At 44.2% G+C, this 20,146-nt stretch overlaps 1 protein-coding gene across 3 annotated transcripts in view; it reads right to left on the bottom strand.

Moving 5' to 3' along the window:
- adprhl1 (ADP-ribosylhydrolase like 1) overlaps positions 1–19,134 on the bottom strand; it is a 201,623-nt gene extending 182,489 nt beyond the window's left edge. For all 3 annotated transcript variants that reach the window (XR_011595910.1, XM_070894183.1, XM_070894182.1), the window contains exon 1: positions 18,855–19,134. Coding sequence is in view for 2 of the 3 variants with exons in the window: in XM_070894183.1 (XP_070750284.1) it covers positions 18,855–19,068 (214 nt within the window). In the remaining variant the exon portion in view is untranslated. The remainder of the gene's footprint in view (positions 1–18,854) is intronic.
- Between the last annotated feature and the right edge of the window lie 1,012 nt (positions 19,135–20,146).

Raw genomic sequence — 20,146 nt, forward strand, 5'->3', positions numbered from 1 at the left:
GTACTGAGATTAGAATGGGGACTGAGATTAGAATGGGGGCTGAGATTAGAATGGAGAATGGGGACTGAGATTAGAATGGAGAATGGGATCTGAGATTAGAATGGGGACTGAGATTACAATGGGGACTTTGCTTAGAATGGAGAAGTGGACTGAGATTAGAATGAGGACTGAGATTAGAATGGGGACTGAGATTAGTTTGGGGAATGGGGACTGAGATTAGAATGGAGAATGGGGACTGAGATGAGAAAGGGAGCTGAGATTAGAATGAGGACTGAGATTAGAATGTGGACTGAGATTAGAATGAGGACTGAGATTAGAATGGGGACTGAGATTAGAATGTGGATTGCGATTAGATTGGGGACTGAAATTAGAATGGAGAATGGGGATTGAGATTAGAATGTGGACTGAGATTAGAATGGGGACTGAGATTAGAATGGGGAAAGGGGACTGAGATTAGAATTGCGACTGAGATTAGAATGGAGAATGGGGACTGTGATTAGAATGGGGACTGAGATTAGAATGGAGTATGCGGATTGAGATTAGAATGGGGACTGAGATTAGAATGGAGAATGGGGACTGAGATTAGAATGGGGACTGAGATTAGAATGGAGAATGGAGACTGAGATTAGAATGGGGACTGAGATTAGAATGGGGACTGAGATTAGAATTGAGAATGGGGACTGAGATTAGAATGGGGACTGAGATTACAATGGGGTCTGAGATTAGAATGGAGAATGGGGACAGAGATTAGAATAGCGACTGAGATTAGAATGGAGAATGGGGACTGAGATTAGAATGGGGACTGAGATTAGAATGGAGAATGCGGATTGAGATTAGAACGGGGACTGAGATCAGAATGAGAACTGAGATTAGAATGGGGACCGTGATTAGAATGGGGAAAGGGGACTGACATCAGAAAGGAGAATGGGGACTGAAATTAGAATGGGGACTGAGATTAGAATGGAGAATCGGGACTGAGATTAGAATGGGGACTGAAATTAGAATGGAGAATGGGGACTGAGATTAGAATCGGTCCTGAGATTCGAATGTGGACTGAGATTAGAATGGGTGCTGAGATTAGAATGGAGAATGGGGACTGAGATTAGAATGGGGACTGAAATTAGAATGGAGACAGGGGACTGAGATTAGAATTGGTACTGAGATTAGAATGGGGACTGAGATTAGAATGGGGGCTGAGATTAGAATGGAGAATGGGGACTGAGATTAGAATGGAGAATGGGGTCTGAGATTAGAATGGGGACTGAGATTACAATGGGGACTTTGCTTAGAATGGAGAAGTGGACTGAGATTAGAATGAGGACTGAGATTAGAATGGCGACTGAGATTAGTTTGGGGAATGGGGACTGAGATTAGAATGGAGAATGAGGACTGAGATTAGAATGTGGACTGAGATTAGAATGAGGACTGAGATTAGAATGGGGACTGAGATTAGAATGTGGACTGAGATTAGATTGGGGACTGAAATTAGAATGGAGAATGGGGATTGAGATTAGAATGTGGACTGAGATTAGAATGGGGACTGAGATTAGAATGGGGAAAGGGGACTGAGATTATAATTGCGACTTAGATTAGAATGGAGAATGGGGACTGAGATTAGAATGGGGACTGAGATTAGAATGAGATCTGAGATTAGAATGGAGAATGGTGACTGAGATTAGAATGGGGACTGAGATTAGAATGGAGAATGGGGGTTGAGATTAGAATGGGGAATGGGGACTGAGATTAGAATGGGGACTGAGATTAGAATTGAGAATGGGGACTGAGATTAGAATGGGGACTGAGATTAGAATGGAGACAGGGGACTGAGATTAGAATTGGTACTGAGATTAGAATGGGGACTGAGATTAGAATGGGGGCTGAGATTAGAATGGAGAATGGGGACTGAGATTAGAATGGAGAATGGGATCTGAGATTAGAATGGGGACTGAGATTACAATGGGGACTTTGCTTAGAATGGAGAAGTGGACTGAGATTAGAATGAGGACTGAGATTAGAATGGGGACTGAGATTAGTTTGGGGAATGGGGACTGAGATTAGAATGGAGAATGGGGACTGAGATGAGAAAGGGAGCTGAGATTAGAATGAGGACTGAGATTAGAATGTGGACTGAGATTAGAATGAGGACTGAGATTAGAATGGGGACTGAGATTAGAATGTGGATTGCGATTAGATTGGGGACTGAAATTAGAATGGAGAATGGGGATTGAGATTAGAATGTGGACTGAGATTAGAATGGGGACTGAGATTAGAATGGGGAAAGGGGACTGAGATTAGAATTGCGACTGAGATTAGAATGGAGAATGGGGACTGTGATTAGAATGGGGACTGAGATTAGAATGGAGTATGCGGATTGAGATTAGAATGGGGACTGAGATTAGAATGGAGAATGGGGACTGAGATTAGAATGGGGACTGAGATTAGAATGGAGAATGGAGACTGAGATTAGAATGGGGACTGAGATTAGAATGGGGACTGAGATTAGAATTGAGAATGGGGACTGAGATTAGAATGGGGACTGAGATTACAATGGGGTCTGAGATTAGAATGGAGAATGGGGACAGAGATTAGAATAGCGACTGAGATTAGAATGGAGAATGGGGACTGAGATTAGAATGGGGACTGAGATTAGAATGGAGAATGCGGATTGAGATTAGAACGGGGACTGAGATCAGAATGAGAACTGAGATTAGAATGGGGACCGTGATTAGAATGGGGAAAGGGGACTGACATCAGAAAGGAGAATGGGGACTGAAATTAGAATGGGGACTGAGATTAGAATGGAGAATCGGGACTGAGATTAGAATGGGGACTGAAATTAGAATGGAGAATGGGGACTGAGATTAGAATCGGTCCTGAGATTCGAATGTGGACTGAGATTAGAATGGGTGCTGAGATTAGAATGGAGAATGGGGACTGTGATTAGAATGGGGACTGAGATTAGAATGGAGAATGGGGTCTGAGATTAGAATGGGGACTGAGATTAGAATGGGGAATAGGGACTGACATTAGAATGTGGACTGAGATTAGAATCGGTCCTGAGATTAGAATGGGGACTGAGAATCGAATGGAGAATGGGGACTGAGATTAGAATGGGGACTGAGATTAGAATGGAGAATGGGGAATGAGATTAGAATGGGGACTCAGATTAGAAAGGTGACTGAGATTAGAATGGGGACTGAGATTAGAATGAAGAATGGGGACTGAGATAAGAATGGGGACTGAGATTAGAATGAGGGCTGAGATTAAAATGGAGAATGGGGACTGAGATTAGAATGGAGAATGGGAACTGAGATTAGAATGGGGACTGAGATTAGAATGGAGAATGGAGACAGAGATTAGAATGGGGACTGAGATTAAAATGGCGACTGAGATTAGAGTGGGGACTGAGATTAGAATGGAGAATGAGGACTGAGATTAGAATGGGGACTGATATTAGAATGGAGAATGGGGACTGAGATTGAAATGGGGACTGAGATTAGAATGGAGAATGGGGACAGAGATTAGAATGGGAACTGAGGTTAGAATGGGGAATGGGGACTGAGATTAGAATCGGGACTGAGATTAGAATGGGGACTGAGATTATAATGGAGAATGGGGTCTGAAATTAGAATGGGGACTTAGATTAGAATGTGGAATGGGGACTGACATTAGAATGTGGACTGAGATTAGAATCGGTCCTGAGATTAGAATGGGGACTGAGATTAGAATGGGGACTGAGATTAGAACGGAGACTGGGTACTGAGATTAAAATGGTAACTGAGATTAGAATGGGTACTGATAGTAGAATGCGCAATGAGACTAGAATGAAGAATGCGGACTGAGATTAGAATGGGGACTGAGATTAGAATGGAGAATGGGGACTGAAATTAGAATGGGGTCTGAGATTAGAATGGGGACTGAGATTAGAATGGAGAATTGGGACTGAGATTAGAATGGGGACTGAGATTAGAATGGAGAATGCGGATTGAGATTAGAATGGGGACTGAGATTAGAATGGGGACTGAGATTAGAATGGAGAATTGGGACTGAGATTAGAATGGGGACTGAGATCAGAATGAGAACTGAGATTAGAATGGGGACCGTGATTAGAATGGGGAAAGGGGACTGACATCAGAAAGGAGAATGGGGACTGAAATTAGAATGGGGACTGAGATTAGAATGGAGAATCGGGACTGAGATTAGAATGGGGACTGAAATTAGAATGGAGAATGGGGATTGAGATTAGAATCGGTCCTGAGATTCGAATGTGGACTGAGATTAGAATGGGTGCTGAGATTAGAATGGAGAATGGGGACTGTGATTAGACTGGGGACTGAGATTAGAATGGAGAATGGGGTCTGAGATTAGAATGGGGACTGAGATTAGAATGGGGAATGGGGACTGACATTAGAATGTGGACTGAGATTAGAAAGGGGACTGAGATTAGAATGGGGACTGAGATTAGAATGAAGAATGGGGACTGAGATAAGAATGGGGACTGAGATTAGAATGAGGGCTGAGATTAAATTGGAGAATGGGGACTGAGATTGGAATGGAGAATGGGAACTGAGATTAGAATGGGGACTGAGATTAGAATGGAGAATGGAGACAGAGATTAGAATGGGGACTGAGATTAAAATGGCGACTGAGATTAGAGTGGGGACTGAGATTAGAATGGAGAATAGGGACTGAGATTAGAATGGGGACTGATATTAGAATGGAGAATGGGGACTGAGATTGAAATGGGGACTGAGATTAGAATGGAGAATGGGGACAGAGATTAGAATGGGAACTGAGGTTAGAATGGGGAATGGGGACTGAGATTAGAATCGGGACTGAGATTAGAATGGGGACTGAGATTAGAATGGAGAATGGGGTCTGAAATTAGAATGGGGAATTAGATTAGAATGTGGAATGGGGACTGACATTAGAATGTGGACTGAGATTAGAATCGGTCCTGAGATTAGAATGGGGACTGAGATTAGAATGGGGACTGAGATTAGAACGGAGACTGGGTACTGAGATTAAAATGGTAACTGAGATTAGAATGGGTACTGAGAGTAGAATGCGCAATGAGATTAGAATGGAGAATGCGGACTGAGATTAGAATGGGGACTGAGATTAGAATGGAGAATGGGGACTGAAATTAGAATGGAGTCTGAGATTAGAATGGAGAATGGGGACTGAGATTAGAATGGTGACTGAGATTAGAATGGGGATGGAGATTAGAATGGGTACTGAGATTAGAATGGGGGCTGAGATTAGAATGGTGGCTGAGATTAGAATGGAGAATGGTGACTGTGATTAGAATGGGGACTGAGATTAGAATGGAGAATCGGGACTGAGATTATAATGAAGACTTAAAATGGAGAATGGGGACTGAGATTAGAATGGGGACTGAAATTAGAATGGAGACAGGTGACTGAGATTAGAATTGGTACTGAGATTAGAATGGGGACTGAGATTAGAATCGGGGCTGAGATTAGAATGGAGAATGGGGACTGAGATTAGAATTGGTACTGAGATTAGAATGGGGACTGAGATTAGAATGGGGGCTGAGATTAGAATGGAGAATGGGGACTGAGATTAGAATGGAGAATGGGGTCTGAGATTAGAATGGGGACTGAGATTACAATGGGGACTTTGCTTAGAATGGAGAAGGGGGACTGAGATTAGAATGAGGACTGAGATTAGAATGGGGACTGAGATTAGTTTGGGGAATGGGGACTGAGATTAGAAAGGGAGCTGAGATTAGAATGAGGACTGAGATTAGAATGTGGACTGAGATAAGAATGAGGACTGAGATTAGAATGGGGACTGAGATTAGAATGTGGATTGAGATTAGATTGGGGACTGAAATTAGAATGGAGAATGGGGATTGAGATTAGAATGTGGACTGAGATTAGAATGGGGACTGAGATTAGAGTGGGGACTGAGATTAGAATGGAGAATAGGGACTGAGATTAGAATGGGGACTGATATTAGAATGGAGAATGGGGACTGAGATTGAAATGGGGACTGAGATTAGAATGGAGAATGGGGACAGAGATTAGAATGGGAACTGAGGTTAGAATGGGGAATGGGGACTGAGATTAGAATCGGGACTGAGATTAGAATGGGGAGTGAGATTAGAATGGAGAATGGGGTCTGAAATTAGAATGGGGACTTAGATTAGAATGTGGAATGGGAACTGACATTAGAATATGGACTGAGATTAGAATCGGTCCTGAGATTAGAATGGGGACTGAGATTAGAATGGGGACTGAGATTAGAACGGAGACTGGGTACTGAGATTAAAATGGTAACTGAGATTAGAATGGGTACTGAGAGTAGAATGCGCAATGAGATTAGAATGGAGAATGCGGACTGAGATTAGAATGGGGACTGAGATTAGAATGGAGAATGGGGACTGAAATTAGAATGGGGTCTGAGATTAGAATGGAGAATGGGGACTGAGATTAGAATGGTGACTGAGATTAGAATGGGGATGGAGATTAGAATGGGTACTGAGATTAGAATGGGGGCTGAGATTAGAATGGTGGCTGAGATTAGAATGGAGAATGGTGACTGTGATTAGAATGGGGACTGAGATTAGAATGGAGAATCGGGACTGAGATTATAATGAAGACTTAAAATGGAGAATCGGACTGAGATTAGAATGGGGACTGAAATTAGAATGGAGACAGGTGACTGAGATTAGAATTGGTACTGAGATTAGAATGGGGACTGAGATTAGAATGGGGGCTGAGATTAGAATGGAGAATGGGGACTGAGATTAGAATGGAGAATGGGGTCTGAGATTAGAATGGGGACTGAGATTACAATGGGGACTTTGCTTAGAATGGAGAAGGGGGACTGAGATTAGAATGAGGACTGAGATTAGAATGGGGACTGAGATTAGAATGGAGAATGGGGGTTGAGATTAGAATGGGGAATGGGGACTGAGATTCGAATGGGGACTGAGATTAGAATTGAGAATGGGGTCTGAGATTAGAATGGGGACTGAGATTAGAATGGAAACAGGGGACTGAGATTAGAATTGGTACTGAGATTAGAATGGGGACTGAGATTAGAATGGGGGCTGAGATTAGAATGGAGAATGGGGACTGAGATTAGAATGGAGAATGGGGTCTGAGATTAGAATGGGGACTGAGATTACAATGGGGACTTTGCTTAGAATGGAGAAGGGGGACTGAGATTAGAATGAGGACTGAGATTAAAATGGGGACTGAGATTAGTTTGGGGAATGGGGACTGAGATTAGAATGGAGAATGGTGACTGAGATTAGAAAGGGAGCTGAGATTAGAATGAGGACTGAGATTAGAATGTGGACTGAGATTAGAATGAGGACTGAGATTAGAATGGGGACTGAGATTAGAATGTGGACTGAGATTAGATTGGGGACTGAAATTAGAATGGAGAATGGGGATTGAGATTAGAATGTGAACTGAGATTAGAATGGGGACTGAGATTAGAATGGGGAAAGGGGACTGAGATTAGAATTGCGACTGGGATTAGAATGGAGAATGGGGACTGAGATTAGAATGGGGACTGAGATTAGAATGGGATCTGAGATTAGAATGGAGAATGGTGACTGAGATTAGAATGGGGACTGAGATTAGAATGGAGAATGGGGGTTGAGATTAAAATGGGAAATGGGGACTGAGATTAGAATGGGGACTGAGATTAGAATTGAGAATGGGGACTGAGATTAGAATGGAGACTGAGATTACAATGGGGACTGAGATTAGAATGGAGAATGGGACTGAGATTAGAATGAGGACTGAGATTAGAATGGGGACTGAGATTAGTTTGGTGAATGGGGACTGAGATTAGAATGGAGAATGGGGACTGAGATTAGAATGGGAGCTGAGATTAGAATGAGGACTGAGATTAGAATGTGGACTGAGATTAGAATGGAGAATGGGGACTGAGATTAGAATGGGGACTGAGATTAGAATGGGATCTGAGATTAGAATGGAGAATGGTGACTGAGATTAGAATGGGGACTGAGATTAGAATGGAGAATGGGGATTGAGATTAAAATGGGAAATGGGGACTGAGATTAGAATGGGGACTGAGATTAGAATTGAGAATGGGGACTGAGATTAGAATGGGGACTGAGATTACAATGGGGACTGAGATTAGAATGGAGAATGGGACTGAGATTAGAATGAGGACTGAGATTAGAATGGGGACTGAGATTAGTTTGGGGAATGGGGACTGAGACTAGAATGGAGAATGGGGACTGAGATTAGAATGGGAGCTGAGATTAGAATGAGGACTGAGATTAGAATGTGGACTGAGATTAGAATGGGGACTGAGATTAGAATGTGGACTGAGATTAGAATGGGGACTGAGATTAGAATGGGGAAATGGGACTGAGATTAGAATTGCGACTGAGATTAGAATTGAGAATGGGGACTGAGATTGGAATGGGGTCTGAGATTACAATGGGGACTGAGATTAGAATGGAGAATGGGGACAGAGATTAGAATGGGGACTGAGATTAGAATGGAGAATGGGGACTGAGATTAGAATGGGGACTGTGATTAGAATGGGGACTGAGATTAGAATGGAGAATTGGGACTGAGATTAGAATGGGGACTGAGATCAGAATGGGATCTGAGATTAGAATGGAGAATGGTGACTGAGATTAGAATGGGGACTGAGATTAGAATGGAGAATGGTGGTTGAGATTAAAATGGGAAATGGCGACTGAGATTAGAATGGGGACTGAGATTAGAATTGAGAATGGGGACTGAGATTAGAATGGGGACTGAGATTACAATGGAGACTGAGATTAGAATGGAGAATGGGACTGAGATTAGAATGAGGACTGAGATTAGAATGGGGACTGAGATTAGTTTGGGGAATGGGGATTGAGATTAGAATGGAGAATGGGGACTGAGATTAGAATGGGAGCTGAGATTAGAATGAGGACTGAGATTAGAATGTGGACTGAGATTAGAATGAGGACTGAGATTAGAATGGGGACTGAGATTAGAATGTGGACTGAGATTAGAATGGGGACTGAGATTAGAATGGGGAAATGGGACTGAGATTAGACTTGCGACTGAGATTAGAATTGAGAATGGGGACTGAGATTGGAATGGGGTCTGAGATTACAATGGGGACTGAGATTAGAATGGAGAATGGGGACAGAGATTAGAATGGGGACTGAGATTACAATGGAGAATGGGGACTGAGATTAGAATGGGGACTGAGATTAGAATGGGGACTGAGATTAGAATGGAGAATTGGGACTGAGATTAGAATGAGGACTGAGATTAGAATGGGGACTGAGATTAGAATGTGGACTGAGATTAGATTGGGGACTGAAATTAGAATGGAGAATGGGGATTGAGATTAGAATGTGGACTGAGATTAGAATGGGGACTGAGATTAGAATGGGGAAACGGGACTGAGATTAGAATTGCGACTGAGATTAGAATGGAGAATGGGGACTGAGATTAGAATGGGGACTGAGATTAGAATGGGATCTGAGATTAGAATGGAGAATGGTGACTGAGATCAGAATGGGGACTGAGATTAGAATGGAGAATGGGGGTTGAGATTAAAATGGGAAATGGGGACTGAGATTAGAATGGGGACTGAGATTAGAATTGAGAATGGGGACTGAGATTAGAATGGGGACTGAGATTACAATGGGGACTGAGATTAGAATGGAGAATGGGACTGAGATTAGAATGAGGACTGAGATTAGAATGGGGACTGAGATTAGTTTGGGGAATGGGGACTGAGATTAGAATGGAGAATGGGGACTGAGATTAGAATGGGAGCTGAGATTAGAATGAGGACTGAGATTAGAATGTGGACTGAGATTAGAATGAGGACTGAGATTAGAATGGGGACTGAGATTAGAATGTGGACTGAGATTAGAATGGGGACTGAGATTAGAATGGGGAAATGGGACTGAGATTAGAATTGCGACTGAGATTAGAATTGAGAATGGGGACTGAGATTGGAATGGGGTCTGAGATTACAATGGGGACTGAGATTAGAATGGAGAATAGGGACAGAGATTAGAATGGGGACTGAGATTAGAATGGAGAATGGGGACTGAGATTAGAATGGGGACTGAGATTAGAATGGGGACTGAGATTAGAATGGAGAATTGGGACTGAGATTAGAATGGGGACTGAGATCAGAATTAGAACTGAGATTAGAATGGGGACCGTGATTAGAATGGGGAAAGGGGACTGACATCAGAAAGGAGAATGAGGACTGAAATTTGAATGGGGACTGAGATTAGAATGGAGAATCGGGACTGAGATTAGAATGGGGACTGAAATTAGAATGGAGAATGGGGACTGAGATTAGAATCGGTCCTGAGATTCGAATGTGGACTGAGATTAGAATGGGTGCTGAGATTAGAATGGAGAATGGGGACTGTGATTAGAATGGGAACTGAGATGAGAATGGAGAATGATGTCTGAGATTAGAATGGGGACTGAGATTAGAATGGGGACTGAGATTAGAATGGAGAATGGGGTCTGAGATTAGAATGGGGACTGAGATTAGAATGGGGAATGGGGACTGACATTCGAATGTGGACTGAGATTAGAATCCGTCCTGAGATTAGAATGGGGACTGAGAATCGAATGGAGAATGGGGACTGAGATTAGAATGGGGACTGAGATTAGAATGGAGAATGGGGAATGAGATTAGAATGGGGACTCAGATTAGAAAGGGGACTGAGATTAGAATGGGGACTGAGATTAGAATGAAGAATGGGGAGTGAGATAAGAATGGGGACTGAGATTAGAATGAGGGCTGAGATTAAATTGGAGAATGGGGACTGAGATTAGAATGGAGAATGGGAACTGAGATTAGAATGGGGACTGAGATTAGAATGGAGAATGGAGACAGAGATTAGAATGGGGACTGAGATTAAAATGGCGACTGAGATTAGAGTGGGGACTGAGATTAGAATGGAGAATGGGGACTGAGATTAGAATGGGGACTGATATTAGAATGGAGAATGGGGACTGAGATTGGAATGGGGACTGAGATTAGAATGGAGAATGGGGACTGAGATTAGAATGGGAACTGAGGTTAGAATGGGGAATGGGGACTGAGATTAGAATCGGGACTGAGATTAGAATGGGGACTGAGATTAGAATGGAGAATGGGGTCTGAAATTAGAATGGGGACTTAGATTAGAATGTGGAATGGGGACTGACATTAGAATGTGGACTGAGATGAGAATCGGTCCTGAGGTTAGAATGGGGACTGAGATTAGAATGGGAACTGAGATTAGAACGGAGACTGGGTACTGAGATTAAAATGGTAACTGAGATTAGAATGGGTACTGAGAGTAGAATGCGCAATGAGATTAGAATGGAGAATGCGGACTGAGATTAGAATGGGGACTGAGATTAGAATGGAGAATGGGGACTGAAATTAGAATGGGGTCTGAGATTAGAATGGAGAATGGGGACTGAGATTAGAATGGTGACTGAGATTAGAATGGGGATGGAGATTAGAATGGGTACTGAGATTAGAATGGGGGCTGAGATTAGAATGGGGGCTGAGATTAGAATGGAGAATGGTGACTGTGATTAGAATGGGGACTGAGATTAGAATGGGGACTGAAATTAGAATGGAGACAGGGGACTGCGATTAGAATTGGTACTGAGATTTGAATGGGGACTGAGATTAGAATGGGGGCTGAGATTAGAATGGAGAATGGGGACTGAGATTAGAATGGAGAATGGGGTCTGAGATTAGAATGGGGACTGAGATTACAATGGGGACTTTGCTTAGAATGGAGAAGGGGGACTGAGATTAGAATGAGGACTGAGATTAGAATGGGGACTGAGATTAGTTTGGGGAATGGGGACTGCAATTAGAATGGAGAATGGGGACTGAGATTAGAAAGGGAGCTGAGATTAGAATGAGGACTGAGATTAGAATGTGGACTGAGATTAGAATGAGGACTGAGATTAGAATGGGGACTGAGATTAGAATGAGGACTGAGATTAGATTGGGGACTGAAATTAGAATGGAGAATGGGGATTGAGATTAGAATGAGGACTGAGATTAGAATGGGGACTGAGATTAGAATGTGGACTGAGATTAGATTGGGGACTGAAATTAGAATGGAGAATGGGGATTGAGATTAGAATGTGGACTGAGATTAGAATGGGGAAAGGGGACTGAGATTAGAATTGCGACTGAGATTAGAATGGAGAATGGGGACTGAGATTAGAATGGGGACTGAGATTAGAATGGGATCTGAGATTAGAATGGAGAATGGTGACTGAGATTAGAATGGGGACTGAGATTTGAATGGAGAATGGGGGTTGTGATTAGAATGGGGAACGGGGGCTGAGATTAGAATGGGGACTGAGATTAGAATTGAGAATGGGGACTGAGATTAGAATGGGGACTGAGATTAGAATGGAGACAGGGGACTGAGATTAGAATTGGTACTGAGATTAGAATGGGGACTGAGATTAGAATGGGGGCTGAGATTAGAATGGAGAATGGGGACTGAGATTAGAATGGAGAATGGGGTCTGAGATTAGAATGGGGACTGAGATTACAATGGGGACTTTGCTTAGAATGGAGAAGGGGGACTGAGATTAGAATGAGGACTGAGATTAGAATGGGGACTGAGATTAGTTTGGGGAATGGGGACTGAGATTAGAATGGAGAATGGGGACTGAGATTAGAAAGGGAGCTGAGATTAGAATGAGGACTGAGATTAGAATGTGGACTGAGATTAGAATGAGGACTGAGATTAGAATGGGGACTGAGATTAGAATGTGGACTGAGATTAGAATGGGGACTGAGATTAGAATGGGGAAAGGGGACTGAGATTAGAATTGCGACTGAGATTAGAATGGAGAAGGGGGACTGAGATTAGAATGGGGACTGAGATTAGAATGGGATCTGAGATTAGAATGGAGAATGGTGACTGAGATTAGAATGGGGACTGAGATTAGAATGGAGAATGGGGGTTGAGATTAGAATGGGAAATGGGGACTGAGATTACAATGGGGACTGAGATTAGAATTGAGAATGGGGACTGAGATTAGAATGGGGACTGAGATTACAATGGGGACTGAGATTAGAATGGAGAATGGGACTGAGATTAGAATGAGGACTGAGATTAGAATGGGGACTGAGATTAGTTTGGGGAATGGGGACTGAGATTAGAATGGAGAATGGGGACTGAGATTAGAATGGGAGCTGAGATTAGAATGAGGACAGAGATTAGAATGTGGACTGAGATTAGAATGGGGACTGATATTAGAATGGAGAATGGGGTCTGAGATTAGAATGGGGACTGAGATTAGAATGGGGAATGGGGACTGACATTAGATTGTGGACTGAGATTAGAATCGGTCCTGAGATTAGAATGGGGACTGAGATTAGAATGGGGAATGGGACTGAGATTAGAATCGGTACTAAATTTAGAATGGGGACTGAGATTACAATGGGACTGAGATTAGAATGGAGTATAGGGACAGAGATTAGAATGGGACTGATATTAGAATGGAGAATGGGGACTGAGATTAGAATGGGGACTGAGATTAGAATGGAGAAAGGGGACTGAGATTAGAATATGGACTGAGATTAAAATGGGGACTGAGATTAGAACGGGGATTGAGATTAGAATGGGGAATGGGGACTGAGATTAGAATGGAGAATGGGGACTGAAATTAGAATGGGGTCTGAGATTAGAATGGAGAATGGGGACTGAGATTAGAATGGGGACTGAGATTAGAATGGTGACTGAGATTAGAATGGGGATGGAGATTAGAATGGGTACTGAGATTAGAATGGGGGCTGAGATTAGAATTGGGGCTGAGATTAGAATGGAGAATGGGGACTGTGATTAGAATGGGGACTGAGATTAGAATGGAGAATCGGGACTGAGATTAAATTGAAGACTTAAAATGGAGAATGGGGACTGAGATTAGAATGGGGTCTGAAATTAGAATGGAGACTAAGATTAGAATGCGGACTGAGATTAGAATGCGGACTGAGATTAGAATGGCGAATGAGGCAAGAGGTATTGACTGGAATAATTGAGTAGAGTCAGGTGTGGTAAGAAAGGAAAGGTGAGCAGGAACAGGAGCAGTTAAATGTGGAGTGCTGAAGTTTTTCAAAGCAAGGCAGAGGACTAAAAATCAAAGTCACAATGTAAAATATGCAAACAGGAGGTAGAGGCATAAAGACTAACCGTGAGAAAGTGTTTCAGGAAAAAAACAATGATGCAGAAGAAATTTGAGGATAAGAGAAGAAAGTGAAGATGTTGGAGTTACTTTCTGACAGGCGATTTGCTCAGTGTTTGTGCATAATGGAGCAGTTGGTTTTGATAAGGTTACAATGAAAGCCACACTTAAGGCTGCAGTCCCCCTGAGGGGTCTGCAATGTCAATTAGCTCACCGGCTATTTTCAGTGTCTCCACTTTTGGCGATTTGTCCATAAATTCTCGGCATGTGTTCCTAATTGGCTGTTTTCAGAGACTGGAAGCTTGGCAGAATGCAAAGCGTAAATATTCATGGTGACTGAACGATGCACGGATGCAGTTTGAGTTCTGTTTATTGTGTGTTACATGAGTTTCTGCACCCACCTCCATTGGAGTCTGATCTGCTGCATGCTATTCTGGGTGCCCAGAGCCATGTTCGAATAACGTGAATGATCTCTATAACGGGATTCCGATGCCAGGCTGATGAGTGAATGTACATTCACAGGATACCTCACATTCCATTTGAGTGACTGCTGTCCTCATTTCTTAAAATAAGAGCTGGCCAACCGATGATGGGCCATTCACAATTGTCCAACAAAGGGATTTGTGTAAAGTGTTTTCCAACACAATCAAAACTCAGGAATCTTTTTCATCAATTTGATGATCAATAGGTTGGCTTTTCCTCCAATTCACCTGAATACAATTAGACATTCGGCAAGTACAGCCAGGCATAAGATATGAAATCATCAAAAATTTCAAGGAAAGCACGAGAAGGTGCAGAGAATGTGTAAGTAGTGGGTGAATACTGAGGGGTAGTGTGAAACACTGTGCGGATAATGTAAGGGCGCTCTGTAGCTACTCGTGTGAATATTGCTTGGGTATTGTGTGAATACTGTGCGAGTATTGTACAGGCAGTGTGTGAATACTGTGGCTGCACAATGATAGTACTGTTTCCAGCCAGACAGAAAGCAGGAAACTATAGATCTAACATCTGTCATAGGGAAATTGTTGGAGTCCATTATTAAGGAAGCAGTAGCAGGACATTTAAAAAATCATAATGCAGTCAAGCAATGTCAGCATGGTTTTATCAAAGGAAAATCATGTTTGACAAATTTGCTAGAGTTCTTTGAGGATGTAATGAACAGGGTGGATAAAGGGGAACCATTGGATGTCATGCATTTGGATTTCCAGAAGGCATTTGACAAGGTGCCACATAAAAGGTCACTGCACAAGATAAAAGTTCACGGGGTTGGGGGTAATATATTAGCATGGATAGAGGATTGGCTAACTAACAGAAAACAGAGAGTCGGGATAAATGGGCCATTTTCAGGTTGGCAAACTGTAACAAATGGGGTGCCACAGGGATAAGTGCTGGGGCCTCAACTATTTACCATTATATTAATGACTTGGATGAAGGGACTGAGTGTAATGTAGCCAAGTTGGCTGATGATACAAAGATGGGTGGAATGCAAGTTGTGAGGAGGACGCAAATAATCTGCAAAGGGATATAGATAAGCTAATTGAGTGGGCAAAAATTTGGCAGATGGAGTATAATGTGGGAAAGTGTGAGGTTATCCACTTTGGTACGAAAAATAAAAAACAAATGATTTATAAATGGGGAGAGATTGCAAAATTCTGCAGTACAGAGGGACCTGGGGGTACTTGTACATAAAACACAAAAGGTTAGTATTAAGGTACAGCAAGTAATCAGGAAGGCAAATGGAATGTTGTCCTTTATTGCAAGGGACATAGAGTATAAAAGCAGAGAAGTCCTGCTACAACTGTACAGGGTATTAGTAAGACCACACCTAGAGTACTGCGTACAGTTTTAGTCTTCGTATTTAAGGAGGGATATACTTGCATTGGAGGCAGTTCAGAGAAGGTTCACCAGGTTTATTCCTGGGATGAAGGGGTTGTCATATAAAAAAAGGTTGAGTAGGTTGGGCCGATACACATTGGAGTTTAGAAGACTGAGAGGTGATCTTATTGAAACATATAAAATTCTGAGGGGGCTGGACAGGGTAGATGCAGAGAGGGTGTTTCCCCTCATGGGGGAATCTAGAACTCGGGGGCATAGTTTCAGAAAATGGGGACGCCCATTTAAAATGGAAATGAGGAAGAATTTCTTCTCTCAGAGGGTTGTGAATCTCTGGAATTCTCTGCCCCAGAGAGCTGTGGAGGCTGTGTCATTGAATATATTTAAGGTGGAGATAGACAGATTTTTGAGCGATAAGGGAGTGAAGGGTTATGGGGAGTGGGCAGGGAAATGGTGCTGATCAGCCATGATCTTATTTAATGACGGATCAGGCTCGAGGGGCCAAATGGCCGACTCCTGCTCCTATTTCTTATCTTATTTAAAACCCTGTTATAACTGTGGGATTACTGTTAATACTAGGTGAATATTATGTTATACTCTGCAGGTACTGTGTGAGTGTTGTGGGAGTACAATGTTAGGACTGTGAGATTGCTGTAAATACTCGGTGAATATTGTGAGATTACTCTGTAAGCACTGTGTGAATACACTGAATTATGGGCAATTTCCATCTCATTATTGTTGCACCATGAACAGGGAAGCAATGAGATGAAAATATTTTAAATAAATCACCGTTGACCCCTGACCAATGAGAGTCAATTTAAACAGCCATCATTCCCAGTGGAGAAAGGCCTCAATACTCTCCGTGAATCGGGATTTTAGGTTGTAGTGAGCAACCTAAAGCCATTCTGGTTCCAATCAGCAAGGTGCATGCTCGGTACTAAACACAGCCACCAGTCAAGCATCGTACCTGCCAGGAACAGCCAGTTCCAGTGCTATTTAAAGAGACATTCATCTCATTTGCTGCAACCACTTGGGAGATGGCTTGCCTGCATTACTCAGTCCCTATTGACTGTAAAATCACATGTAGATTTGTTTCTGGTAACTGATAGACCCCGATTTTAACTCCAGATGGATTCCCCGCTCAGGCCTCAGTTAAAATTACAGTCGGGTCTCAATGAGGTCATCGAGCCGCAACATGAAGATCTAAAGAAGGACCCTGTTGGCTCTGGTTGCCTGTCCTTGCTGCCTGCTCAAGGGAGCAAGGAAAAATTGCAAATGTTGTGATCATGGTAGCTTTCTGACAGGTAAGCGCCAGGGCGATTTAGATGGCATTTACATGGCTTTTCCCTATGCTACCACTCCCACAACGTGCTCCCTCAGTGGTTTCAGCACGCAAGGTTGAAGGCTGCTGCGCTTCAGATAAGGGCTGGATTTTCCGGTCCTGTCCACCTCTGTTTTCTCCCTGGAGTAGCGGCAGTGAGCACTTCTGGGCGGGCGGCCAGATTCCAGCATCCCGCCAGGACATTCGGGGTGGATTTGCGAGTGTAGAATGTTTCAGTGTAAGGGGTGTCGCAGTTGTGGTGAGGTGGACTGGTTGGGCTGGGTGCTCTTTACCTTTCCGCCATTGTTCATTGTTCATAGGTTTATATGTAACCTGCTGACCGAGGGCCGTGCGGCTCTTTGTCGGCCGGCACGGACAGGATGGGCCGAAATGGCCTCCGCCTGCGCTGTAAATTTCTATGTTTCTATGTTTCTATTACTGCCCGGGAGAGGCGAGCCGGTGTACAACGCCCCTGGTTGTGACACCAGATCGATTTTTGACTCCCGGCTGACCATTAGCGCTGCGCAGCGCCCCCTGCTGGGACCGCCTGTGAAAGCGGGCAGTCCGACCTATACCGGCCGCAGTGAGGCAAGTAATGTCCACCACAGGGCAGTGTGATTGGTTTTCTTTTTGTTTGCGATTTATGTTGCGGTGGCGTGGACCATGTATTGGGCATGTTTCTGATGGGGGTATTTTCCAGGGTTTTTTTCTCCCCAGGCCTCTCTCAGAGCGTTCCTGGGCCGGCTGTTTAGCTCAGGATTTTCCCATGCTCAGCCGGCCGAGCGCCCTGAGAGAGGTGTACAACGCCTCCCTTAGTGCTCCGCCCCACACTCAGGGCGCAGCTGCCCAATTTTGCTGACCGAGGCGCAAACTGTTCCCGGGCGCTAACTTTACCGCCCCGTCGCCATTACCGCCCCGAAATCAGCAAAGCCAAAAATCCAGCCCTTAGACGCTCATGGGCGGTGACCTCCAGGTCCTCGAGCCTGAGAGAGCCTGGCTGCAGACTGCAGCCTCTCAGCCTGGGGAGTCTGGCCCAGCTTTCTGGCACCAGGCGGGTATTGGTTGAGGGGTTGGCAAAAAAAGAAATAAAGAAATTGCATTTATATAGCGCCTATTATGACCTCGGGATGCCCCAAAGCTTGTCACAGCCAATGAAATACTCCTGAAGTGCAGTCACTGTTGTAACGTAGGAAATGCGGCAGCCAATTTATGCACAGCAAGCTCCCACAAACTAAAATGTAACAATGACCAGATCACCTGCTTTAGTGATGTTGGTTCAGGGATAAATATTGGTGAGGACACCAGGGAGAACTCCCCTGCTCTTTTACAATAATGCTGTGGGCTCTGTAATATGTCCACTAGAGAGGTCAGACGGCACCTCGGGTTAACATCTCATCTGAAAGATGGCACCTCCGACTGTGCAGCACTCCCTCAGTACGACATTGGAGTTAGTTCAATGAAACATAAAGCATTTCTTACTAAGTACTTACCTGATACGAGTGCCTGTGCTGTTACTGTGTGCATGACTGTATCATCACTGACTGGCCAGTTGTCTTCTGTTAATGTAATCCCTTCCAATCCTCCCAGAGCTTTCAATTCACCGAGAATCACCACACCTGAAGGACAGTTCTCCCACCTGGAGTTCCTGTAGCCCAGAGCATCCCCAACGCCCCCCAGCACCATGGCAGCCTTGTAGTGTTCCATTGCAGGAGGACGTGTGCTGGTTCAGCGCACCGGGCAGTCCAGTCAGTCCCTCAGGAGCAGCTCTCTGTACTGGTTATATAGAGTGACTCAATCAAAGGCAGTGTCAAGCTGATGTGGACTGGCTATTGTCATCGGCACGCTCTGGGTGTTGCAGGCTGCTGGAGTATTTTTGGAAATGATAACTCAGAGAACAACTAGTTTGCAGTGTCAGCTGTGGCTCAGTGGGTAGCACACTTGCTGTAGTGTCCCTGTACCTTACTACAAATTCACTACGTGTCCTTAACCTTTACTCCCAGGACCAAGGAGTTACATACATGACATCACCTCCCCCCTGACGTTTTTTGTGTCAAAGGTTAAGTCTTTCAGGCGGTTGACGCTCTCTCGTGGAGCGCCGCAGTTGGAGCTCTGGTGGCTGAGCCTTGGCATGCGTCTCTGTCACCTGAGGTGATTCCGGCCTGTCCGGGCTGGCCGCAGGGACTGTGCATGCTGTGGACTGTCTTTGTTGCTCGTCCACTGGCAGTGGTGTGGGTGACATCTCATGCTCTTCTTCAGGTTCCTCCGTGTCTATGCTGAACCTTTTCTTTACTTGGTCCAAGTGTTTGCGGCATATCTGCCCATTGTTTAGTCTGACCACTATGACCCTATTCCCTTCTTTGCCAATTACTGTGCCCTCAAGCCACTTGGGTCCCAAAGCATGGTTAAGAACAAATATCGGGTCATCCATTTCTATACAGCTCCCGCTTGAATTTCGATCGTGGAACTTGGTTTGGGACTGGCGCTTGCCCTCAACAGTGTCTGCCAGGGCTGGGTGAATGAGGGACAGCTGCATTTTGAGCGTGCGTTTCATGAGGAGTTCTGCTGGAGGGACTCCCGTGAGCAAGTGTGGGCGGGATCTGTAGGCCAGCAGGAGGCGCGATAGGTGGTACTGAAGGGAGGGTCCTTGGATGTGTAGCATGCCCTGTTTTATGACTTGGACCGCACGTTCCGCCTGGCCATTGGAAGCCGGCTTGAACGACGCTGTCCGGGCGTGTTTGATACCATTGCCCGACATAAACTCCTAGAATTCATGGCTGGTGAA

Source organism: Pristiophorus japonicus, chromosome 11 (assembly GCF_044704955.1).
Source record: "Pristiophorus japonicus isolate sPriJap1 chromosome 11, sPriJap1.hap1, whole genome shotgun sequence".
Taxonomy (NCBI): domain Eukaryota; kingdom Metazoa; phylum Chordata; class Chondrichthyes; family Pristiophoridae; genus Pristiophorus; species Pristiophorus japonicus.